The 26,656-nt window shown below is 41.1% G+C and overlaps 1 protein-coding gene across 2 annotated transcripts in view; it reads right to left on the bottom strand.

Moving 5' to 3' along the window:
- The window catches only part of RBFOX2 (RNA binding fox-1 homolog 2), a 204,114-nt gene that overhangs the window by 165,235 nt on the left and 12,223 nt on the right, over positions 1–26,656 (bottom strand). Inside the window, exon 1 of one of the 2 annotated variants that reach the window (XM_040359681.1) lies at positions 11,789–11,881. The exons of the other annotated variant lie outside the window; for it this stretch is intronic. Within the exon in view, the coding sequence (XP_040215615.1) occupies positions 11,789–11,806 (18 nt within the window). The 5' untranslated portion in view covers positions 11,807–11,881. Of the gene's footprint in view, positions 1–11,788; positions 11,882–26,656 lie in introns of those variants that run through there. 2 annotated transcript variants of the gene reach the window in all.

The following is a 26,656-nucleotide window of genomic DNA, read 5'->3' as shown; positions in this document are numbered from 1 at the left end:
TTGCATACACACTGTCAAGACAAAATCTCATTGTTCTCAAACGCGTTGACGTACAACATGTACGACGGCACTATAAAGGGGAAGTTCGATTCCACTGGCGCCAACCTTGGGGCTGCTTTTGCTAATCTCATGTTACTGCCAGTTAAGTAAAAGTTTGGTAAGAGACGATTCGTGCTTTTCAGTCTGTTACAGCGTGACGAATGTGCTATCTCCATTACGAACGCTACTTTTACCGAAGGTGCGCTCCCGTCTCATACTTTATTCTGAGCATGCGCGGGTTTCTAAGCATACACACGCACACATTTTTATATTTTTTTCTCGTCGAGATCCACGACAGTTTTCTCTACGAAAAACATACACACGACCGTTTTTCTCTGCAAAAATGCTCTGCCAGCATTTTTCTTGATGGATTTTGCAGAGGAAAACGGTTGTGTGTACGAGGCTTAAGACATGGCCTGCTAAGGTTGCTCTACTAAGTAGGCGAATTGCTGTTTAAACAACAACTGAAATTGTGGCACAAACAAATGCTAATGCACCATACAAATGTAAAGATATGCTTGTGTAGCATAAGTAGTTCATAAAAAGTTCATAAGAGCTTCATAAAAATTCCTTGAAACCCTGAAGGGTTTTGAACTTTAGTAGGCAGCTCCACCTGAGACAGGAACAAATCTCTGAAATTACAAAAAAAGAAACAAAAGAGGGCACCAGCTAAGTGCAGCATCAATGGGTTTATTACAATTAAAAAGCCAAACTCTCAAAAAATATAAAATCAAAGAGCTTATCTGCAGCCATGCCTCATTGGATGGAAGCTGGCCATTAGAAGATCCGCTTGTGACAGCAAACAGCGTGTAGTCATTGAGCAAACCATTGGTTTGAGAAAGTAACCAATAGGAGTTCCAAAATGAATCACTATAGAAACCAGTCCACCCCAGGTGTGACATCCTGCCTTGTGTCCTATAGTGGCTTTCTTCACCCTCTGGAACATTGGACTTGGTTTCCTCCCTGATTACATGCTATTTGCTGTCACACGTGGCTCTTCTGGTGGACGGCTTCCATCCAATTTGCATGGCTGCAGATAAGCGCCTTGATTTTATATTTCTGTTAGTTTGCATTTGGCTTTTTAACCTTAATAAACCCATTGATGCTGCACTTAGCTGGCACCCCTTGTGTTCCTTTTTTTGTAATTTCAGAAAGAAAATGTTTAATCAAGAGATTCTATGCAGTATTTTTACTGCTGCTTTATTGTAGTTCAATGTCTTGCTAACTCAGCTCCTAACTTCTCCTCCCTGATTCTTCAGGGTTGGGGGTATATGTTTTTTCAGTATGCATTTCCTCACAAGAGTCCAGAGGTAGCAGGCGACCCAATAAAATGTGTAAATACAGTACTTTGCAACAAAGGGGGTATACCGTTAAACATTGCCACCAAATGTGCATAAAGGTCTCCACAGAAGAATACCCGATCACAACTTAGCCATTTCTGCAGGTACCATATATCATCTTGTAAGGAGCCTGAAGTAAGTTTCAAGTGCAATCACATTTTGGGAGAAGGATTTAATAGCAGACCATATTTCTGCCCATTTTTTCATCCAAAGAGGAGCCTAGGCCAGTTTTCCACTTAGCAACAAAATGTTGAGGGTATCCTGGAAAAAATGTTTAAGTGGAAGTAAACCCTACTATCATTTTCAGAAAAGGAAGCTGCCATCTTGGTCTCTGTTTAATCTTCAACTGCCATGATGCTGCACATGTGATCGATTATGACACCAGACATTGAATGGTTTGACAGTTTGGTTTGGAGCCCATCCAATGTGACAATTACATTCCCGGCATGTGCCCAAAATTTAAATTGTTTTGTATCCTGTTAAAACTATGGGTTTATGTCCACTTTAATAGCAAGGAATACATTAGAAATACAAGTCCCGGCCTGTAGGGTCGACACTAAAGCTCAAATTGTGTCCAGGTGCCTTATGACAATTACAATTTGGACACACACATAATGGGGGAGATTTACTAAAACTGGTGCACACAGAATCAGCTGCAGTTATGCATAGTAACCAATCAGCTTCTAACATCAGCTTGTTCAATTAAAGCAATGTTTCGGCCTCCCCCTCCAAAAATGAAAAGTCAGCAGCTAAACATACTGTAGCTGCTGACTTTTAATATTAGGACACTTATCTGACGTGGAATCCAGTGATGTCGGCAGCGCAGCCGATGTTTCCATCGGTTGTCGGGTGCTGCCGCCACCATTGCTGGTTAGGGAACCCGGCAGTGAAGCCTTGCAGCTTGACGACCCATTCCCTACTACGCATGCGCGAATCACGCTGCACTCTCTTAGTGGCCAGGCAGCAGGGGAAGGAGAAGGGAGCCGGACTTTTGATGTACCTCGCTGCGCATGGTCTGACACAAGTGGGGACAAGGTACCTGTCAAAAAACAGGCTCCCACTCCCCCCCCTCCCCAGATAAGTGCCAAATGTGGCCCCAGAGGGGGGGGGGGAGACAGATAAGCAGAAGTTCCACTTTTGGGTGGAACTCTGCTTTAAGCTTTGCCAGCAAAACCAAGAAGCCGATTGATTACTATGCACGCAGCTGCACCGGATTCTATATGCACCAGTTTTAGTACATCTCCCCCAATAAAGTCTAGAATCTGGAGGTATTGAAAATGTTCTGGAGCAAGGATTGTGTTTTTCTTGAAAATACTGAAAAAATATATTTTTTATTATTTTTTACTGTAACTGAACCAGTATCTATATAAATGTGTGATATTATAGTGGATCCAAAGCTGGAAGGAATTTGGTTAGTCATAGCTAGCGGGAAAGGAAGGACTGAATAAGTAGGATGGTAGGGAGAATTTCTAATAGAATCCCATACTCTGAGGGACTGAGCTGTGATAGTATTTTGCATTCCGAGTCTGTCTCTTGGGAGAAGACACAGTATGTTACATATCCTGGGAGAGATAACCTCCTCTTTACCTATCTAGAGAGGGGTTTTGGAAGTGGCATGATATTTATTAGGTTGACTTATTTCTGTTGCTTTATAACACTTTGAAAAATTGGGAATACTTTAGCAGCCTTTGATTTTAGGGAGAAATAAGACATGGGTGGAGAGTCAGGTTCTACATTAGTTCCAAATGAAGAATCAGACATGGGTCTGTACAAAATAAAGACCATATGAGGGAAGAACTCTAATATAAAACATTTTAGGTAAGATGGAAATTTTGACTGTTATCTGTCCAAAATCCAAACTAGGAAAGATTGTACTTGCTCCAGACATTAAACACCATTCAATGCACATTCCGTTTAACAAATTCTCAATCATTTTGCCCTACATTTATCTCACTGTTCTTTGAAAGGAGTCTGCTTTTAGGATTTCATATACTTGTAAATGATAGTATTTATTGTATCAATTCATATATTAATGTTTACCGTAAAAATAAAATAAAAGTAAAAACCCTTTTGGTGTGTAAATTCATTTTTATTTAATTAAGTCAAGTCATGAGATACGATATCTGAAGTAAACTGTACAACTAGAAATCCCACATAGTAATATTCTTACATAAACTGATGTAGAAACGTAAAAAAATTGTCTTGAGCTTATGATTATTGTCAGTTTCTCATCTTTATGAATCCTTTTATACCCATGAAATTAAACTTTTGTATTAGTTGAGTGAGCAACTTTAAGTGTTAAGCAACCATTTCATGAAGTATGGCAACATAATCTCTGTAAGCAAAACAAGCAGCCTTAACATGACCTCAACATATTGCTATCCAACACTTGCCTAGTACAGCATACTATGTAACAATACCTGTCTCTGTGTAATGGGAAGATGCTAGTGGTGTACCAAAACGTGTGGATGTGAAGTGGAATATTCCAAAGCTGTGTATGCATTAATCAAGTTAAATGAAGAGGCTTGGAGATAAAGAAAAAAGAAGGGGGGGGGGGATGCGGAAGGGTCAAAAGTCTGATGCACAAAGGTTTATTGTAAATTACGGGAAAATCGGCTTTACAGTGGATGCAAAGGCTGTAGATTTTTTACTTTCAGGCCTCGTACACACGACCGAGTTTCTCGGCAAAAAACAGCAAGAAACTTGCTGGGAGATATTTTTTTGCTGAGGAAACCGGTCGTGTGTACATTTTCGTCAAGGAAACTGTCGAAGAAACTCGACGAGCCAAAGAAAGAGCATGCTCTCTATTTCCTTGACGGGAATGGAGAAAATTGGCTTGTCGAGTTTCTCGACAGCCTAACAAGGAACTCGACGAGGAAAACGATGTGTTTCGCCCATCGAGTTTCTCGGTCGTGTGTATGAGGCTTCATGCATTCTTCTGTGTGCCTCGGCTTTCGGCTCTCCCTCCTCATGGGCTGAGACACTGGCTCCTGCTGTTGTCAATCAGAGACAGTGAGCCATTAAGGAGAGAAAGGGGGTGGGGCTGAGCCGTGGCAATGTGTGTGAATAGACACGCAGAGCAGCGGCAGTGTCTCCGATGCGAGCCTGCTTGGGTGCCCCCACAGCAAACTGCTTACTCAGGGGACACTCAGCAGGAGGGAGGGGACAGGGGTGCCGTCGGGGGACCCGAGAGAAGGAGTATCTGGGCTGCTCTGTGCAAAACTACACAGAGTAGGTAAGTATAACATGTTTGCTATTTATTTTTTTAATTGCCTTTAATATCACTTTAAAAACTCGCCCAAGTTGCGTTCTTCCAAACCAGTTTAGGTGAGTTTAGCAGCATTTGGTGTTTGGGCATATAGTTATTTCATTGGCCAGAGTTTCATTGAATAAATGTTGAAGTGAAAAATGAACCTAGCGTTTAGGCACTTTTAGAGGTTTTTATGCCCAAAAGCTGCAGTGTGCATGAGGCCCTGTTTGTAGGAAGCAAACATACAATGATGTTGCACTTGAATAAGTAAATTTGCCATCAAGTGTCACCTTTTGGGTGGTTGTGGACCTGGTAAAATCACTCAGATAGGGATGATGATGTTTAAGTCTGGCTATGTAGTGCAGATAGAGTGCATATGCTTATTACTAGGAAAAGTCCAAGTAATAGCTATACTTTTTTTATGTTAAAGTATCAGTAAAAAAAAAAAAAAAAAAATAGTCTATACAATACATTTCTATAACATTGTGTGGGTTTCTTTATTTTTTAATATTTTTTTTCTATTAATAAAAATACCTGTTGATCCTGCCTTGATTTACTCTTACTTGTTAGAGATATTAAAGAGGAAGTAACCCCTGATGGGGTTTACTTCCTCTATGTCTCCCTGCAAAGGTAAAGAATAATGGGCTACTATGCATTATGTGACACTTACCTGCAATAGAAGCCTGTGATGTCACCGTCTTACTCCATGGCAGCGAGCGTCCATTCTTCACCCCTCTTCTCCTGGGGGCCACGAACTCCGGGTCTGTGACTGGCCGGAGCCACGTGACGTCACTCCCGCGAATGCGCGCGGGAGCCGCCTTAAACTGCCTTGACCCTGGCTTGAAAGGGCACAGCGTGCCTTTTCATGACGCCGCAACGCTTAGAAGAAGGCGTTGCTCAGGAAAATTGCAAATATCTCCAAGACCGTGTAGGTCTCAGAGATATTGCAAGCACCTACAGGTAAGCCTTAATCTAGGCTTACCTGTAGGTATAACTTACAACCACTTTAACAAATGATCTGCAGGGTCATCTACCCTCTGCAGTGTTGCCACCACTTGTGCACATGCTCCAAAAAAGTAGTGTCTGTGACTTTATGCCGCGGACACACGATCAGGCTTTTGCCTGGCCAAATCACATCGTAATTCCGACGGAATTACATCGGAAAAATATAGAACATGTTCTATATCTAAAGTCTGATGGAATTCTTCGGAATTTCCGATGAAAAAACTCAGATGGGGCTACACACGATCTGAAAATCCAATGGAAAAAGTTCATCGGACATTCCGATCCTGTGTACGGGACAATATTGTACCTTTCTCTTTCAAATGACTTATTCTACCTTTCTCTTGCATAATTCAAATGACCTGGGTGGTGGGTGGGACCAGTCTGTACTGCCAGGAATGGCAATGACAGGAGGAAACACTGTCAGTCAAATATTCTTACCTGCCCAGTCAGGCAGTGCTGCTAGTGGATGCCTTAAAGGGTGCACAATGCTGTTTGATTGACAGCAGCTCCACTTTTAATTGCACCTAATAGCAGGAATGACCGGTCCTGCTCACTTACCAGGCCATTCAGAACATTGCGGTCACATGAATTTGTAAGCTTTTTTTATTATTATTTCTTTTATATACACTGCTCTGTATTTATGTTTTGGGAGGAAAATCCCAACCTAGTTTTGTAAAAGCAGCATTTTAGGCTTACAACATGCTAGTATATTCTTGTTGTGCTTTGTTGTTGCAGCACAGGCATCTTGGTACACCACTTTTGAAGGCACCTTTAATGGGTGCATAGGAAAATGTGATGGGATCTTTCCTTAACCCCCCTGGCAGTGTTCCCGAGTCTGACTCGGGGTGAGATTTTTTGGCTACGATCGGTAACCCTGAGTCAGACTCGGGCTCGACTCGCTGCAGCCACAGACAAAGTTACTTACCTTGTCCCTGGATCCAGCAATGCCACCGCGCTGTGTGAGCGAGCGGGTCCTCGCTCGATTCACACAGTGCCTCTGTGTGCCGCCAATCTCGGTTCCCTGCGACGTTACGACGCACGGGAGCGGAGAACGGCGCCAAAAAAGGTAAACAAACACCTTACATACAGTATACTGTAATCTTATAGATTACAGTACTGTATGTAAAAAAATACACCCCCCCCTTGTCCCTAGTGGTCTGCCCAGTGCTCTACATGTTCTTTTATATAATAAAAACTGTTCTTTCTGCCTGGAAACTGTAGATTGTCCATAGCAACCAAAAAAGTGTCCCTTTATGTCAAAAATGGTTTTAGAGCAGCTAGAAAACAGCGATAATAAATTATAATCACTTGCAGAATTGTGCGATAGCGATTTGTGGGGAAATTCGTCATAAAAAAATTAAAGTAATGACAGCGACAATTCTGCAACTGAGCAAATTTCAGTGATTTTGAGTTGATTACATTATTGAATAATTTTTATTATAATTATATTATTTGTTATAATTATTTATAATTAATTATATTATAATTTATAATTATGTTTTTAAAAAAAAGTCATACCCGGGATGCCTACTAGACTCTTTTTTGGTCAGATTTAAGTTAGTTATTCTTAAGAATTACAGGCCTACAGTATAAAACGCCAAATTTCCTTGCAAATAATGGTACCGCTTTTAGCACCTTTTTTCTGAAATAATCGTACCGCCAGGGAGGTTAACCTGGATTTTTTTTCCATATTAACCTGCCTGGCGGTGTTCCCGAGTCTGACTCGAGGTTAGATTTTCCTGCTGCGAGCGGTAACCCCGAGTCAGACTCGGGCTTGCCTCGCTAGATCCACAGGGAGTGTTTACTTACCTTGTCCCTGGATCCAGCGATGCCACCGCGCTGTGTGAGCGAGCGGGACCTCGCTCGATTCACACAGCGTCCTCCTGTGCCGCCGATCTCCGTTCCCTGCGACGTTACGACGCACGGGGACGGAGAACGGCGCCAAATTCAAAAAAGTAAACAAACACTTTACATACAGTATACTGTAATCTTATAGATTACAGTACTGTATGTAAAAAAAACACACCCCCCTTGTCCCAATGGTCTGTCCTGTGTCATGCATGTCATTTTATATAATAAAAACGTTTCTTTCTCCCTGCAAACTGTAGATTGTCCATAGCAACCAAAAGTGTCCCTTTATGTCAAAAATAGTTTTAGATCAGCTAAAAAACAGCGATAATAAATTATAATCACTTGCAGAATTGTGCGATAGCGATTTGTGGGGAAATTCGTCATAAAAAAATAAAAGTAATGACAGCGACAATTCTGCAACTGAGCAAATTTCAGTGATTTTGATTTGATTACATTATTGAATAATTTTTATTATAATTATATTATTATTTGTTATAATTATTTATAATTATTTATTATATTATAATTTATAATTTTGTTTTTAAAAAAATGTCATACCCGGGATGCCTATTAGAATCTTGTTTGGTCAGATTTAAGTGAGTTATTTCTAAAAATTACAGACCTACAATATAAAACGCCAAATTTCCTTGCAAATAATGGTACCGCTTTCAGCATGTTTTTTCTGAAAGAATCATACCGCCAGGGAGGTTAATCATTTTATAGGGTTCTCTGTAATCTATTTTGAGGCGTGTATATTTTCTGTTTATATGCCAATGTCTTCTGATGATATTGTTTATACGTTCATGGTAATTGCAGTAATGAAACTCAGTGTGTTATTCGGAATAAGACATTGGAGTCGAGTCATGGCTTTAGGAATATCTAGAAAAATAGGCAGCACATACCACTTTTTAAACCAAGCAAAGACGGTACCTGTTGGTTTTACAAAGGTTTCTTCACACCTAAAAGATTATGGATTGAGTCATACCATTACGATGCCATATGATCCCCTCTTTAATGGGATGCAACTATTAAATCCTTTTGTAGGAAATTTGGCTCTTAGGTTTCGTTCATACCTTGGCGAATCCAATCGCAGACAGAATTGCCATGATTCTGCCTTCAATCCCAAATGCTTTGCCTAAATGACAAATCACACCAAGCGTGTTCAGGTGTAATGTTTTGTCAATGGCACCTAAACCCAGATGTGGTTCTGCTGTGATTATTATGCTATAAATCACGCTGCAATAGCGGCAGACCATATAGCTCAAAGCTTGTTGCTCAAAAAAGAAGCAGGAGCTTCTTTTGGGCGACAGGCTTCGTTCTTTTGACTGAAAACACAGTTAGCACTTCTGCCTAGCAGCACTAGGGTCATTATTTTGAATCCCAACCACGGTGCTACCTGCCTGGAGTTTGCATGTTCTCCTCCCCGTGCCTGTGTGGGTTTCCTCCAGGAACTCCAGTTTCCTCCTACACTCCAAAGACATGATGGTAGGTTAATTGGCTCCTGTCTAAACTGGCCCTAATATATGTATATGTATAATTGTGAGTTAGGGACCTTAGAATGTAAGCTCCTCTAGGGCAGGAACTGATATGAATGTTTAATATGTATGCAAAGCACTGTGTAAATGAATGGCACTATATAAGTACCTATAATAAATTAAAAGATCTTTTACTCTGAACTCAAACCCCCATCTGTGGTTGCACACTTGAGTTGTCCAAATGGGAAACAACGTCATTTGATTCCAGCTACATAATTCTAAATAACTAAAGTCTTCAGTACTCAAAAAGATAATTTTAAATAGAATTTCAAAAACTGTGGTCAGCTTTCAAGGAATTGTCTGGAAAACCTGTTTGATTGGTGAGTCTAGTTTTTATTTTCATGTGGAGCACAGGCCTGCATATGTATGTGTTTTGTTGGAGGGTTCTTGGACTTTTTTTTTGTATGGAATTTGTATGTTTGCGGAGAATGAACTGGAGGTGTATTACAAGGTACATTTATAACTGAGTGTATGTTAGTTTTGTGCACTCAGGTTTTCACAAAGGCTGTCGATTCTTATTATTTTCTCATGTTTCTATAAATATGGATGTTTGTAGTACAGATTTTGTTATGCCTTTTGCATTTTGAATCCCATGTACTGTAACTCTAATAAAGGGGGGTGCATTAACCCCTGAAATGGCTATACTTCTGATATTCTAAATACTGAGAAGTTGTCATACGTATATATGTTCTAGGCTTAGCCTCTCCTAAAAGTAATACGTACTTGTTCTATGTCACCTTTAAGCCCCATACACACTTAGATTTTCTGCTGATTTTTGTCATCAGATTTACCAAAACCATATAATATGAGGTCACACCTTAAGAGTTTAAAGTGGTATGCAATCAAGCAGGCCCTTGCACTACATGGTTTTGGTAAATCTGAAAACAAAAATCTGCAAAAAGTCTAATAGTGTGTATGGGGCTTTATAAATTCAACCATCCTCATGTCACTACCATAATAGCAAACTGCATACATGCCTCATAAACTCAGCAGTTAAAATCAGACCAACAATCTTTGCTACAGAAAAGTTTCCTTATAATTTTCTAAACAGTGAAGCGAGGATAAGGATGACAATCCTAACCCAAAAACAAATAATCAATGATAGCCCCTGGTTTCCATCTTGACAGTGGTAAAACTGATCACTTATGTATGTGTATTGTATTTATAAATATTGATGTTTGCCTGGGGTTTGGCTTTATATTCCAATTCACAAATTAATAAATGAATCGTACAACTGCCCAAAATTGACGGGCAGATGCTCCAATCTATAGACGTTGTGCCAGTCTTACTGGCCCCCAAATTGTCCTGGTGGTACAAATTCAACTGGGTCACTCATTTTTTTTATTTTTTATTCAAATGATCCAGCACTGAATGCAATAAACAGGTAAACTGCTATTAATGTGAACCAGCATTTTGCCAAGTTAAGTCAAAACAACAGGTTCAGTTAAAATGAAGATATACCTATATCTACTTGCTGCCTCCACTGACAAAAAATGCTCTATAAAAGCTGCCAAAACATAGCATTTAAAAAAATGTTTAAACATATTAATCTCAGACCCCAGCTTCTGTCTGCTTCCTAAAGGAACTAGTGCCTAAATGATGCTTTCTAGAAGAGCTGACAGCTTGGAATCCCAAAAGAAAGCACTCCATACAGTGTAAAAGCATATTCTAGAACCCAGCTGCCAACCAACAAGCCCCCCCACCACTGCTGACACCTTCTGTTCACTCTCTTGTTCCCCTTTTTGCCCAGCTGTGAGACGTGAAATACTCCATACTTTTGGGATTGGGGAGCACATGACTCAATCCCCTTCCTCTCACTATGAAGCCGTGGGTTCCTGAGTGGCCAGTAACCAGGCTGTGGAAGGAGGAGGCTAAGGCTGACCATAGACAAAACAAATTTCTTTCCTGCAACCACAGGTCCATGCTGATAGGGAAATCCCTCCCCAAAATTCAATGTGTTCTCCCAGCGGGGGGGGGGGGGGGGGGGCGGTGGGGGGGGCGGTAATGCAAGCCATCCACACCGGAAGAACACAGTGATTATTGCTAGACTGCCCATATATGGTTCGAATCTGGGCCAGTTCCAGATTCAAACTGTCTATGGCCCGTTTAAAGCTATAGGCTTAGCAAAAAGAAATCTAACAAATTCCTTCATCTGCACTAAAAGCCCCCCAGCCAGTCCGCAGGCTGTCAGAATACCTGAACAGTGCCTGCATCTGATTGGATACAGACCAGCAATTTTCAGACATGTACCTTCGACAAAAGTAAATTGAACAATGGCGTCAGCTGCTCAAATTTCTGCCGAACCAGCAGTATTCGGCCAGCTTAAGACGCAAGCCTTCATGTCCTTAAATAGCACAATATAAGTTCACTTTTTAATATCAAATTGACCTGATTTACCCATTTCATCCAACAAAGAGCATCTCCCACACTGCAGACGTTTTGACATAGTTAATTCATTGTATTTCTAATGAGAATCCATCCTTCAAATTGTTTTTTCATATTTTACCTAACCATTCAGTTTGCTTTTTAATTATTATTATTATTTATTATTATTTAGGTACTTAGATAGTGCCAGCAATTTACGCAGCGCTTTACATATACAATGTACATTCACATCAGTCCCTACCCTCAAGGAGCTTACAATTGACTAAAATATGTGGAAAAACATACTACTGCAAATAAAACCTTGGCATGAATACTAAAAATCAAGTGCATTTTAAAGAGAAAAACAAACCTGTTTTTTATCAAATCGATAAAGCTATACCTACAATTATTTCCATAGGCATTTTTCCTGCACCGTCTGCATACCGCGAAATCCCAGATGCTAGCAAAGGGTTAAGTATCAGAGCAAATGATGCAAGCAAACACACATGCTCAGCACAAGGATATGATGCTGCTGAAAGATCTGCCTGGGGGTCTTGGAATCTACTGTTTCAGTTTTGTCGCATTGGTAAAATATTCATAGAGCAGCAGTTTTATGTCTTGGCCAAGCCTCGAACTGAGGTTAATGCAGCAGAGCTGAGACAAATATGAGCTGCACCGAACGATAACTGCTTCAACATGCGGGGGAAGGGAGGGCACAAGGGCCTTATTTACATAATTTAGAGTACAATTTGCCCCGTGGGCTGACAACACAAACAAAAGACACTAGACCATTCAACACTGGCTAATCTATGCGTAAAGAGACAATTTTTATTTTTTTCTTATCAAATCAGTTTTAAGCATTTTAGTCCATTTAAATGCCATGTATATAGGTTGGTGAACTCTATTTGATGAGATATTTATGTGCAATGTACAGATTATGGTCTCAGAATTTTTTTTTTTTAATTACATTTTTTACTTAACCCCTTTAAACAAAAGTAGGTATAAGAGGGACATGGGAACTGCCTTTGCTGACTTCTCTTTCTATAACCTGCTAAGGACCAAATGCGCTTCTCATTTCTGCTGAGCTCACAGCTCATGTATGTAGCTGCCAGGAGGTGCCGTCAGTTTTACCGCAGTAGTCCTGATCGGTGTAATGCTGGCCATGCGCAATACAATCTAATTGGAATCCAATCTTATTTAGATGTACCAACGCTGTTTAATAGGACTGTCTATGTAAACAGCCCTCTTTATTTGTAATCAGTCATGCAGATCCTTGCATTATATAATTGTTGGTAGCACTAAAGCAGATTTTACAATCAGACTGTAACTTGCTTGACCAGCTTAAGGTGGTTGTAAAGGCAGAAGGCATTCTCCGCATTAACCACTTGACCCCCAGGCCTTTTTTGGCACTTTTTGTTTACATGTAACGATCAGTATTTTTTGCTAGAAAAAAAAAACATATTTTAAATATATTTTAAAGCAGAGGCTCTAGAGAATAAATTGGTGGGTTTTGCAATTTTTTATGTATGGTATGTACGGTATGAGCACAGCTGTTTTTCAAATGCAATTTTTTGGGGAAAAAATAAATCTTTTGATATTTAATGCAAAAAAAAAAAAAACACAATACATAACGCATTTTTTTTTTTTTGTATGATATAAAGATAATGTCATGCCGAGTAAATAGATACCAAACATGTCACGTTTTAAAATTGCGCCCACTAGTGCAATGGTGACAAACTACATACATTTTACTATCCACTAGCTGAATACCCGGCGTTGCCCGGTCTTCCTATCTTAACCTTTTGGGGAGGAAAATAATAGTAACATTAATATACCCATCTTTTATATAAGGGTGTAGGTAAGGGTTAATTTAACTGTCATATATTTTTATTTGGCATATAAGTAATATGTGTACCAGGTATTATTGAAATATCTCCAGGCGTACAGAAGTTATGTGGGAACATACATTTCCCATTGATTTGCATGGGACTTTAAACAAAAACCCAGACCCTCACAAATGGGGGTAGTTAAGGGATAAATTAACTATCCTATAGTTTAAGTGGACATATAAGTAACATGTGACCAAGTGTTATCGAAATATCTACAGCCGTTTGGAAGTTATGAAGTAACATGTATTTCCCATAGAGTTGAATGGGACTTTAAAGGAAAACCCCGACCATGGCAAATGGGGGTGGGTAAGGGTTAAACCACCCATCCTATGTTTGTTGCTGACATATAAGTAACATGTGTGCCAAGTTTCATGTTAATATCTTTAGCCGTTTGGACGTGATGCTGGAACATACATACACACACACACACGTTGAGTTTTATATATATAGATAGGCGACACTTTAAAAAGCCTTTACAGGTCACCACCACTTTTCATTCGCCCGCAAGAACTAACCACCATGAAAGCTCGCATGAAGGTGGTTAGTTCTTGCGGGGAGGAGCCGAGACAGCCGCCGAGGGACCACAGAAGACCAGGTTCGGGGCCACTCTGTGCAAAACAAGCTGTACAGTGAAGTTAATTTTTTAAATAACAAACGTGTTATACTTATTATTTTTAGTGTTCCTTTTTTGATCACTTTAACTGCTGTCACAAGAAATGTAAACAATAGGCATGTGACAGGTAATCCTTATGGAAAGATCTGGGGGCTACAGGTAATCCTTATGGAAAGATCTGGGGGCTACAGGTAATCCGTATGGAAAGATCTGGGGGCTACAGGTAATCCTTATGGAAAGATCTGGGGGCTACAGGTAATCCGTATGGAAAGATCTGGGGGCTACAGGTAATCCGTATGGAAAGATCTGGGGGCTACAGGTAATCCTTATGGAAAGATCTGGGGGCTACAGGTAATCCGTATGGAAAGATCTGGGGGCTACAGGTAATCCGTATGGAAAGATCTGGGGGCTACAGGTAATCCGTATGGAAAGATCTGGGGGCTACAGGTAATCCGTATGGAAAGATCTGGGGGCTACAGGTAATCCGTATGGAAAGATCTGGGGGCTACAGGTAATCCGTATGGAAAGATCTGGGGGCTACAGGTAATCCTTATGGAAAGATCTGGGGGCTACAGGTAATCTGTATGGAAAGATCTGGGGGCTACAGGTAATCCTTATGGAAAGATCTGCCGGCTAAAAGGCCCCAGTTCCCTCCTCTGCACTTAAAAGCATGTTTCTCATTTTTGAAATTGGCGCCGTTTACATCAGGGTAAACCAAGAGTGATGTAAGGTCATTGCTTCCAGGTTACTATATCATAGAGCTGAACAAAGTCGGAACTGCCTACTGTTTGATCAGGACTCCTGGTGGGATGGGAAATCCCGGTAAAGCCACAGAAGGTTCAAGCCCATTCCTGTGCCACCACAGGAAACAGCAAAGCCCAGAGTGCCGCCATAGGATCCCAGAAGAGAAGGATCGGGCCGCTTTGTGCAAAACCGATGCACAGAGAAGGTAAGTATAACATGTTTGTTATTTAAAAAAAAAAGAACCTTTAGGCTAGGCTCACACTACTGCGAATCGACTTTTATAGTGCGGTTATTTGGTGTGACTTTGAAGTTACTGTGCATTTATGGGGCCAAGTTGCAGTGTAAATCACACCAAACAATTCTAAGTCACAATGATTAGAATGGGCACCATTAAAAACAATGAGATTTCTCTTGCCATGAGATTTTGTGTGACTTAAAGGAGTTGTAAAGGAAAAACATTTTTTGCCTAAAATTAATGTCTGCAAGGTAGACAGACAGAATAGTGTAATAATTCTGTTAAAAACCGAGTTAATATCTATTAAATTCCTTCATCTATATCACCTCCGGCGTTTTAGTTTCTGTTCTCTCATTCACTTCCTGGTTTGCATCGTTTGTTCATGTAAGCAGGGCTGTGGAGTCGGTAGATAAATGTTCCGACTCCGACTCCTCAGTTTTATGTACTTCCGACTCCGACTCCTCTGTATTAATATGCAAATGTATTTTATACATTCCTTGAGGGAAAGAAACGCAACCTACCACAGGACTACTGGCTGGGAAGCCAACAGTCTACTGTATTGCACAGTTTAAGCAAAAGACAAAGACAAAGGAAGGGGCATTTATTCTAAAACATGATTTTCCTAGGAGAATCCCATAGTCATGTTTAAAGTTTAAGCTAACAATCGGAGTTTACAAGTTTTTATAGCCTTAGCTAAATGACAGTTTTTCCAATGGTTTACAGCTTCAGTCTTGAACTATTGGCCCTCCATTCCCTTCACTTATACAAGTGTCTCACTCTCTAGTCCTGCAAAAAACATATTTATTTAATCCCTTATCAGTGAGAGGCTAGGTTACACATGGATGCTGCGTTCCCTGTAAAAGCAGAACACAACACTATGGAAAGTATAAGTATTGCAGCTCCTAATTGTGCGTTGCGTGCCATATAGTGAAGCACATGAAAAGCATGCTTCTTCACGGTCACTTAACGTGTTCGTTTTGCGGTTACGTGAGGCACTGCATGCATTGGTCTTTATTCTTACAGTAGAGAAGTCATTAATTATAACTTTTTGTGAATTGGGACATTTAAACTTGCTTTTTTTTTTTATTCCAATCTAAATTTAGTATAGGAGTCGGAGTCGGTGCATTGTTTGCCGACTCCGACTCCAGGTACCCAAAATTTCCCACGACTCCGACTCCTCGACTCCGACTCCACAGCCCTGCATGTAAGAACTAGATTTCCCAGTATGCATTGCGGCACACCCAGTAATTCACACCTCCTTGAGGTCTCTAACACGTAGAGAGCGTCGTGCTGCACAGATGTAGTTCCCAGGAGGGGGTGAGCACGTCACTGACCACCGCAGTAAAGCCTCCCTTCACGTGGTGAGTAAAATCAGACAAGCAGGAAGTGAACAGAACAGAGAAGAAATAGAGCAACTTCTGAGCAAAATCGAACAATGAGGAAGTGAAAAGAGGAATGTCTGCAGGTAAAGGATGCTTATTATGAAAAAAAAAATGTTTTCCTTTACAACCCCTTTAACCTGCCTGGCGGTGTTCCCGAGACTGACTCGGGGTTAGATTTTCCTGCTACGATCGGTAACCCCGAGTCAGTCTCGGCTTGCCTCGCTGAATCCACAGGCACTTTTTACTTACCTTGTCCCTGGATCCAGCGATGCCATCGCGCTGTGTGAGCGAGCGGGACCTCGCTCGATTCACATAGTGCCTCCGTGTGACGCCGATCTCCGTTCCCTGCGACGTTACGACGCACGGGGACGGAGAACGGCGCCAAATTCAAAAACGTAAACAAACACCTTACATACAGTACTGTAATCTTATAGATTACAGTACTGTATGTAAAAAAAAAACACCCCCCTGTCCCTAGTGGTCTGTCCTGTGTCATGCATGTCATTTTATATAATAAAAACGTTTCTTTCTCCCTGCAAACTGTAGATTGTCCATAGCAACCAAAAGTGTCCCTTTATGTCAAAAATAGTTTTAGATCAGCTAAAAAACAGCGATAATAAATTATAATCACTTGCAGAATTGTGCGATAGCGATTTGTGGGGAAATTCGTCATAAAAAAAAAAAAAATAATGACAGCGACAATTCTGCAACTGAGCAAATTTCAGTGATTTTAATTTGATTACATTATTGAATAATTTTTATTATAATTATATTATTATTTGTTATAATTATTTATAATTATTTATTATATTATAATTTATAATTTTGTTTTTAAAAAAATTTCATACCCGGGATGCCTATTAGAATCTTGTTTGGTCAGATTTAAGTGAGTTATTTCTAAAAATTACAGACCTACAATATAAAACGCCAAATTTCCTTGCAAATAATGGTACCGCTTTCAGCATGTTTTTTCTGAAAGAATCATACCGCCAGGGAGGTTAAGTCTCATCAGAAGTCACACTAGTGTGAACCAGACCTAACAACCACTAGAAGTGTTCATGCACACTAGGTGGCTGAACAATGTCAGAACCTCAGGCAGAAAAAGCAGCAAAAAATGTTCATAGCAAATAATTATAAAACAATTCCTACGCTAATTATGTGCAAATAATTTATATCTGTTATAAAAATAGAGCTGATTCTACAGGCTGAATAAAAAAATGGCAAAAGCCTGTATAAGCAGCAATTTGTATGCCCAGTGTGCATGGACCCTAACAGAGAAGGCATTCCACTTTTGATCATCAGAAACAACTGTGTTTTACCAGCGCTTGTTAAAATGTAAACACATTTTGATACACAGTAGTACTTTGTGGCAATCTGAGCAAATAATTACAATGTAGCCATTTTATTTGTAACATTGCTAGATCAACATAAAATTCAACACATACAGATGAATCGATTTCCTTGTTTTCCTTACCTACCGTGAACCCAAAGGTTGCTTAACACTTAAGCGTTTTTGAATCGCGAGCAGATTTGCCTTGATTCTGCCAGCGATTTGAAAGCACCAATGTGTGAATGATAAATCGCAAGACTTATTTGAGATGCCATTCTTTTGAATGACACCTAAAATTACGGTGCGGGTCTGCGATTGTCACGTGATAAATCGCGCTGCAATTGCGGCAACCTGCATTGCGTGAAGCATGTCACTCAAAAAAAGTTCAGGGGCTACACTTGGGTGACATGCTTCGTGAGATGCGAGTTGCCCTGATTTTAGGTTTCATTCAAAAGAATGGCATCTCAAATGTGAGTCCTGCGATTTGTCATTCGCACATCGGCGCTTTCAAATCATGGGCAGAATCGCGGCAAATCTTCCCGCAATTCAAAAACGCTAACGTGTAAATGCAGCCTAAAGCCTGGTGCACATTTGTAGTTTCAACCCAGTGGGCTGAGCAAAAAACTGAAGACTCAATATTGGTAAAGCAATCTCCCCCCCCCCCCCATAGCAATTGTGTTCTGACAGGGGGATGGCCCCTGTCAGAACACATTGGTCAGCGAAAGTGCTGATTGGATGCTGATCGGCAGACCTTTTTCGATCATGCCCCTTCGACAATACCCAGCTAAACGGCTGCCTTCTGTTGGACGGAATATCGTCTGGTTTCTATTGAATTAGCCGATGCCGCCCAATATTCGGTCCGTGTGTATGACCTTTATGTTCACAGACAGCATTTTGATAACTGGACTCTCTGTCACAGATGACCACAGACAGCAGCTCCTATAACAAACTGAAGCCTGCTCATGCCAGGTACACACATGGAGTTTTTTTTTTCATTCCACCCATTCTGGTTTCTGTGGAGCCGATATTCAGCCTGTGTGTACCAGCCTTAACTTTGTTCATGGGCTTGGTCAGTTCTCTAGCTGTGCTGGGTACTCAGCATGCTCCCCTCCAATGATCATACTCCCCTCCCTGCACAGCCATCAACTAGGAAGATCATTGTACTGCTGTTTCTCCTCCCCTTGACTCTTATGCAGCTGAGAACAGAGGGAATGTGATCACTAATAAAAAAAGGGGGACAAAAATTATTTATATGTTTTTTTTTAATACCTATACACAAATGTTTTGCCTTTAAAATGTATTGAAACTGAATGGGTTGTTTTACAAGGTGAGGGTTTACAATCACTTTAAGAGGTTTGTCCCAGCCATCCATGTAAACTGATACATTCTGCGGAAGTGTTTGTGCTGTGAAAAAAACAATAGACTTGCTGGCTGGATCAACAGATGAAAATAGAAGGAAGAAAGCCTACAAAAGGAACCCAATATAGACATCACATCTAAAGCCAAGTAATAGACGGAGCGGCTTTAAGGAAAGAAAATATGATTGCCCCATTACCACAGTCAGCATTGACGGGGGAATCCCTCCAACGGAGCCATGTGTGTAATGACAGCGATTACTGCTAACAGCTATAATAGCCACTAACAATAACTGCGTGTACAGTAAAATCTGACAGGCTGGTTGTACCCAAATTCGATCAACTTGGGTACATTCAGCCTGCCCATACATGGTTAGAATCTCGGCTGATTCCTGCTGAACTGGCTGAGATTCGACCATCCTAGGCTGGCTTAAGAACGGGTAAGCCGCAATATAATAAATGTTTGTTCTTTGGTTTAATACTGGTTATACATATGGGGCTAGATTCAGAGAGGAGATACGCCGGCGTATATCCAGATACGCCGGCATATCTCTGAGTCCGGCCGGTCGTATCTATGCGCCTGATTCATAGAATCGTGGTGGGAACAATCGTGAATTCCAGACTGGACTATGCTAACGCCCTGTACCTCGGACTCCCAAAGTACCAAATCTCCCGTCTGCAAGTCGTTCAGAATACGGCCGCCAGACTGGTGACTGGGAAAAAAAAATGGGAATCAATCTCACCTTCGTTGAGAACCCTTCACTGGCTGCCAGTAAAAGACAGAATTGCATTTAAAACACTCTGCCTGACACATAAGTGCATCCATGGGAAGGCTCCGCAATATCTTTGCGACAAGATAGAACCTCACAATTCGAATCGCGTTCTGCGATCCACCGACCAACATCTGGTCAGGGTACCAAAAACCAAATACAAGTCCAAAGGAGAAAGAAGGTTTGCTTTTCAGGGTCCTAGACTATGGAACGCTTTACCAACCAGCGTTCGGTTGGAGGAAAACCACCTGACTTTCAGAAGACAGATCAAAACTCTGCTCTTTTGATGTCATGAGACACGAACAACTAGCGCCCAGAAGCGATTAAGTTCGCATGCGCCGCGCTTTATAAGTTTTTCATTCATTCATATATTCATTCATAGAATCAGTTACGCATAGATTTCCCTAAGATACGACTGGCGTAAGTGTTTTACACCGTCATATCTGAGGCTGCATATTTACGCTGGCCGCTAGGTGGCGCTTCCGTATAGTTAAACGAGGAATATGCAAATGAGCTAGATACGCCGATTCAGAAACGTACGTCCGGCCGGCGCATTTTTTCACGTCGTTTACGTTAGGCTTTTTTCAGCGTATAGTTACCCCTGCTATATAAGGCGATATCCTATGTTAAGTATGGCCGTCGTTCCCGCGTCGAGTTTTGAAAATTTTACGTGGTTTGCGTAAGTCGTTTGCGAATAGGGATGTACGTAATTTACGCTCACGTCGAAAGCAATGACGTTTTGCGGCGGATTTTCGAGCATGCGTACTGGGATATTTTCACTTACGGCGCATGCGCCGTTCGCAAAAAACTTCAAATACGCGGGGTCACAGTTAATATACATAAAACACGCCCACATCATTCACATTTGAATTAAGCGGGCTTACGCCGACACAGATACGTTAAGCCGCCGTAACTAAGTTCTTGCTGAATACAGAACTTGCGCCCTAAATTACCGCGGCGTAACGTATCTGAGATACGTTACGCCGGGTATAAAGATAGACGAGTCTATCTGAATCTAGCCCATGATGTATATTAACGCAACCTTACAAGTGAAACAATTGTTCCCATTTAACCCTATATTAATTTCTTATTAACCTCTATTTGCACTACTTATGTATTATTTGTAGTTGATTTTTTTCACCATTAATTTTGTATTTGTAGCATTAAAACATACACTTGTTTAAATTGTAAGTAGCTGGGCTATGTTTTGTACCAAGAAACTAATTTCAGTGTCATAAATAAATGCTTTCTTTAATAAACTGTACTTTAATGTTTAGAAACACTAGGGAGTCTATTTATATATAAAAAGAAAATCGCATAGCCATTCATCCACTAGATGGAGCCGTGGAGCATACAAGCGGAGCTACATGATGACTTCACTGCGTAACCGGAAGTGACCCCAAAGTCGTTTTTTGTTTTTTGCCGGCTGGCAAGTACAAAAGCCAACTAGAAAACATGTGTCAGAAATAGTCGGATAATAGTCTCTGCATACATTCATGCTTACAATACTACAGTAATCAAAGACAAGACGGTATCCACTGATCCTAAGGTCATCCGTAGTGCAATACGTTTAGCTTCAAGAAATAACTATATATAACAGAAGAGAAACCATTTAAGTAGCCTCTCCGCCCCTGACTATGAAGAAATACATGGCTGCATTAATAGATATTTACCATGGCGGAAACCTGACCTCGCCATCCAGGAGAAAGGAGGGGCAAATCAAGTGTCTAGAACATATTTTGGATTGGATATTTTAATGCACAATCATCTGTAAGTGGAGTAGAATTTTAAATAAAAGTTGTTTTTATATATTATTACACTATACACAGTGGGGTAGATCCACAAAGAAATTACGCCGGCGTATCTATTGATACGTCGGCATAATTTCAAAATTCCCGCGTCGTATCTTTGTTTTGAATCCTCGGCTAGATCCGACAGGCGTACGTCTTCGTACGCCGTCGGATCTAAGATGCAATTTTTCGGCAGCCGCTAGGTGGCGTTCCCATCGTAATCCGCGTCGAGTATGCAAATGAGCTATTTACGGCGAACCTCGAACGTACGTCGGGCCGTCGCATTTTTTTCCGTCGTTTGCGTTCGGCTTTTTCTGGCGTATAGTTAAAGCTGCTATACTGAGGCGTACTCAATGTTAAGTATGGCCGGCCTTCCCGCGTACAATTTGGAATTTTTTACGTCGTTTGCGTAAGTCGTTCGCGAATAGGAATTTGCGTAGAATGATGTCACCGTCGTAAGCATTGGCGGGTTCCGGTTTAATTTCGAGCATGCGCACTGGGATACCCCCAGGGACAGCGCATGCACAGTTTCACGACGTATTAACATAAAACACGCCCCCATTAGATCCATTTGAATTCCGCGCCCATATGCCGCGAGAGATACACTACCCTGCCGTAACTTACGGTGCAAATTCGTTGAGGATTCAAACAAAAGCAAAGTAAGTTACAGCGGCGTAGCGTATCTTACATACGCTGCGCCCGGGGCAGATCCCTTGATCGTGGCAGGTCCCGGCGCCGCCATCCTCTCTTAGGCCCCATACTCACGACCAAACATGTCTGCTGAAACTGGCCCGCAGGCCAGTTTCAGCAGACATGTTTGGTCGTGTGTGGGCGCGAGCGGGCCGAATTCCAGCAAACATTTGCCCGCCGGGCCTTTTCCCAGCAGACAAATATTCCTGGACTTGTTTTAAAACAGCCCGCTGGAATTCAGCCCACTCGGACATGTACGGTCGTCAGTACAGACCTACCGTACATGTCCAGGCGCCCGCCGTCCCTCGCATGCGTCGAATGACTTCGACGCATGCGTGGAAGCATTTTAAAGGCGGGCCGCCCACGTCGCCGCGTCATTGTCGCGGCGACACCGCGTCATCGACGCGGCGACACCGCGGACACGCCCCGCGTATTGTTTACGCGCGGACTTCTGTACGATGGTGTGTACAACCATCGTACAGAAGCCCTCTGGCAGACATGTATGGTGAAAACGGTCCGACGGACCGCTTTCACCATACATGTTTGTCCGTGTGTACCCGGCCTAAGCCTTGCGACTACACTGCCTGTTCCCTACTGCGCATGCATGGTCATTTAGGTGCTTATCTTATAGTTTCTTGAAACCATCAACGCCCCCCACTGAGACCACCGCCTGTGGAAGGGAATTCCACATCCTTGCCGCTTATACAGTAGAGAGCCCTCTAAGTAGTTTAAGGTTAAACCTTTTTTCTTCAAATTTTAATGAGTTTTATGCCTAGTGTGGGGTCACCAGTACGGTATTTGTAAATTTAAATCATATCCCCTCTCAAGCGGCTCTTCTCCAGAGAGAATAAGTTCAGTGCTCGCAACCTTTCCTCATAACTAATATCCTCCAGACTCTTTATTAGTTTTGTTGCCCTTCCTTGTACTCACTCTATTTCCAGTACATCCTTCCTGAGGACTGGTGCCCAGAACTGGACAGCATACCCCAGGTGAGGCTGGACCAGAGTCTTGTAGGCCCCTTTCACACGTGTGGACCGTTCAGATCCGCCTGTCAGTTTTATCAGGCGGACCTGAACAGGCGCTCCATGTACCTCTATGGAGCGTCGGATGTCAGCGGTGACATGTCCGCTGACACCCGATTCGATCCTCTCCGCTAAAGTGTGATGGATGCAAACCCTATTTTTCATCCGTCTGGCGGATCTGATGAAAACAGACAGACATAGAGGAGAGTGGAGAGCGGAGATCTGACTGATCCGATTCTGCACAGTGTGCAGAGACAGACTAGTCATCCACCGGCTCAGCAGGGATCAACGGAGCGATCCGATCCCTGCTGAGCAAGCGGATGGCTAAAAACTGATCCGCACATGTGAAAGGGGCCGAAGAGTGGGAAAATGATCGCTTTATCTCTTGAGTTAATCCCCTTTTTAATGCATGCCCATATTCTGTTTGCTTTATTAGCAGCAGCTTGGCATTGCATGCCATTGCTGAGCCTATCATCTACTAGGAGCCCCAGGTCCTTTTCCATACTAGATTCCCCCAGAGGTTCACCCCCTAGTGTATAGATTGCCTTCATATTTTTGCCACCAAATGCATTATTTAAAATTTTTCTACATTAAACCTCATTTGCCATGTAGTTGCCAACCCCATTAATTTCTTCAGATTTTTCTTCAAGGTTTCCACATCCTGCGGTATACTTATGTTAATTTATTTATGAAGTGGATATTTTATTTATTATTATTTATTACTATGATGGATATCTCATAGTGTGTTTGCAGCTGTTTTTATTTGTTTTTTGTTTTTTTTTACCTAGTACGGTTTTCTTTTTACTAAACTCTTCTTTGTAACAAGAAATACAATTTATCATTTTAACATTAGAGGAAATGAGCTCAGCTCCATCTAGTGGCCATAATATGGTATTTTACTACTGCCCATAATAAAAGAACACTCGTTCGGAAGAGAAAATAGCCTACAGAACATTTGTTTCTTTGTCTTCAATTCACACAGAATGAATGTACATGTAAATTCGCTGGACAAATGGTTATGCAAATGTTTGTTTATAAATAAACCCCTAGCTATCACTGGACAACATGTATCTTGCTGTTTTATTATCAACACTTGTATCTTTTTTTATATATATTATTCAAAATATATAACTTATGGAAAACAATATCACTAAACATAAGCCTTATTTGTGACTAGAAAAAAAAAATATGCCTTAATTCTGTATTGTATGTTATTTAGTTACAATTTTAGGTAAATCAACCCATATCAAAAACGTGAACATCTATTCTTAACTGGTAAAATGCTAAATGCCTGTCTGTCATGCTGACACTCTAGGTTTACTATTTTGAGAACAAGTATGCAAATTACGACTTCTGACTTTCCTGATCTGTACAATTGTCCTTGATGAAAGACTTTTAAAAACAAAACCATTGCATTTACACCCCGCCTCCCCCCCCCCCCCCGATGGGCATATCTACCTGTGCATGCGTGGAAAAGTGCACAAGGTGCTGCAGCATGTACTGAAATTGCAAATACATGGTCACAGTAAACCAGCTGGAAAGAAAAACAGATAAATGTCCAATGGATTTTTAGGCAATGGTCAAAACCAGTAAGAGATGTAAGAGTGTGTAGTACTTGTACTTGTAGTACTTGTACTACACCCTCTTACAACTCTATTTGGTATTGACCATTGCCTAAAAAGTCCCTGGAGCATTTCTCTGTTTTTCTTTCCATTATTTGGGATGTGGCATTGAGTCTCCAGTATTTTGACCAGTAGGTGTTTTTTTCGTTTATATACAGTAAACCAGCGGTGACCAAGCTTTTACTAATACATGATATTTTACTCATTTTAAAAAGAGATAGAGGTCACTGCAATCTGGACTTTTATAAGTTTGCAGATATTACTGTGTGACATGGACAAAATCCAATAAAAATAAGGTTTCTGACTGAGTAATGTAGAATCAGAAAAAGAACATGGAGACCTGCGTGGTCAGGGGGAAAATAGAAAGGCAAAGTGACATTAAACAGTGACATATAATGCATTGGGTAGCAAAAAGATATACAAAGTGACATCAGGGTCAAGGTGAAATCAGAATGGATGAATCACTTAGATGTGAACATAAAGCACAGGGGTAACATTAGATATTAGGTACACACGGACTAAGGATTACAATGTAAAAAAAATAAAAAAATAATACATGTTTGCTTCAGTCAAATAGGAATATCCATCTAATTTTAGTTTTACAGCAAAATGTCTGAGCTGACAACACACTGCCAACACAACACAACACAACACAATGCCTTTCCTGCATTCAATTCACAAACAGCCCCATCAGAACTGCTTCTATTCCCCACCCATCTCTGTCTTATGCTGGCCATACACTATATGGAAAATCGGCCGACATTCTGTTATTGGCCAGCTCGTTTGTTTTTCGGCCAGTTAATGGGCACAAAGTCGAAAACCGTTGGGACATTTTTGAACCGAAAAAACGAAGGACAAGTTTTGAAATTTTTTGCCGAATGAATGATAAATTTAAAGGTTAATGTGCTTCCTGTCCAAACTGTTTGCACTAGGTATATGTAAAAAATAAAATAAGAATTGATTAATTTATGTCCACTGAACAATTTATCAGTTATTACATGATGGCACTATCGTTTGCTCTCACAGCCCAATGTTCTATTTTTGAAAATGTGTTCAGCCAATTTTTCGTATAGTGTATGGCCAGCATTAATCCACGTGTTAACATGGATTTTTCCTAGCTAAAACAAATTCCTATGGTAATAGAATTCCAAAATACAGCTTTCTGACCATCAGAATAAACACTTTGATGATGTAAGCCAAACACTCACTAAGCATGGTAGTAAATGCCCCAACCTCGCATAGGGCATAGTGGTGGCACCATCACGCTGTGAGTATGACTCTGGAAGGACTGTGAGGGTATAGGGTAGCAGGAATGCAGCAATAAATAGCGAAATCCTGGAGGAAAACCTGCCATACTCTGCAAGAAACATGAGCCTAGGGAGAAGATTTGTCTTCCAGCAAGACAATGACCTCCAGTATAATCCCCAAAATACACAAGAGTGGATAAAAAAAAACATGTTAGTGCTCAATGCACAATGATGTGCTGTGCTTTAGACACAACATGGGTGTATGCACGTTTCACGTGCATTTTACACGTGATTTTAGCTGTGGTTCCATTGTCTTCACTGGTTGCGCATTTTGCCTCTTCTTCTGAATGTGCACCAAAGATGCAGCATGCATGACTTGGCTGCATTCACACCTGAGCGTCTCCTTTTCAAGCAGAAAGTCGCATGTTTTTACCGTGTTTTTTGCACAGGTCACCAATGTAAAAAGAAGAAAAATGGCTGTAATCTGCCCAAAAAGAAAAGCAGCATTACAACAGCCAAATGACCAATCTCCAGCTGGCTTCTGTTTGTAAAAAAAACACCCAGGGATCCTGGGTCACGTCAT

The sequence above is a fragment of the Rana temporaria genome, chromosome 7, assembly GCF_905171775.1.
Source record: "Rana temporaria chromosome 7, aRanTem1.1, whole genome shotgun sequence".
Classification (NCBI taxonomy): Eukaryota; Metazoa; Chordata; class Amphibia; order Anura; family Ranidae; genus Rana; species Rana temporaria.
The sequence above is the reverse complement of the archived record's forward strand: the minus strand, read 5'-3'. Positions and strand labels throughout refer to the sequence as shown.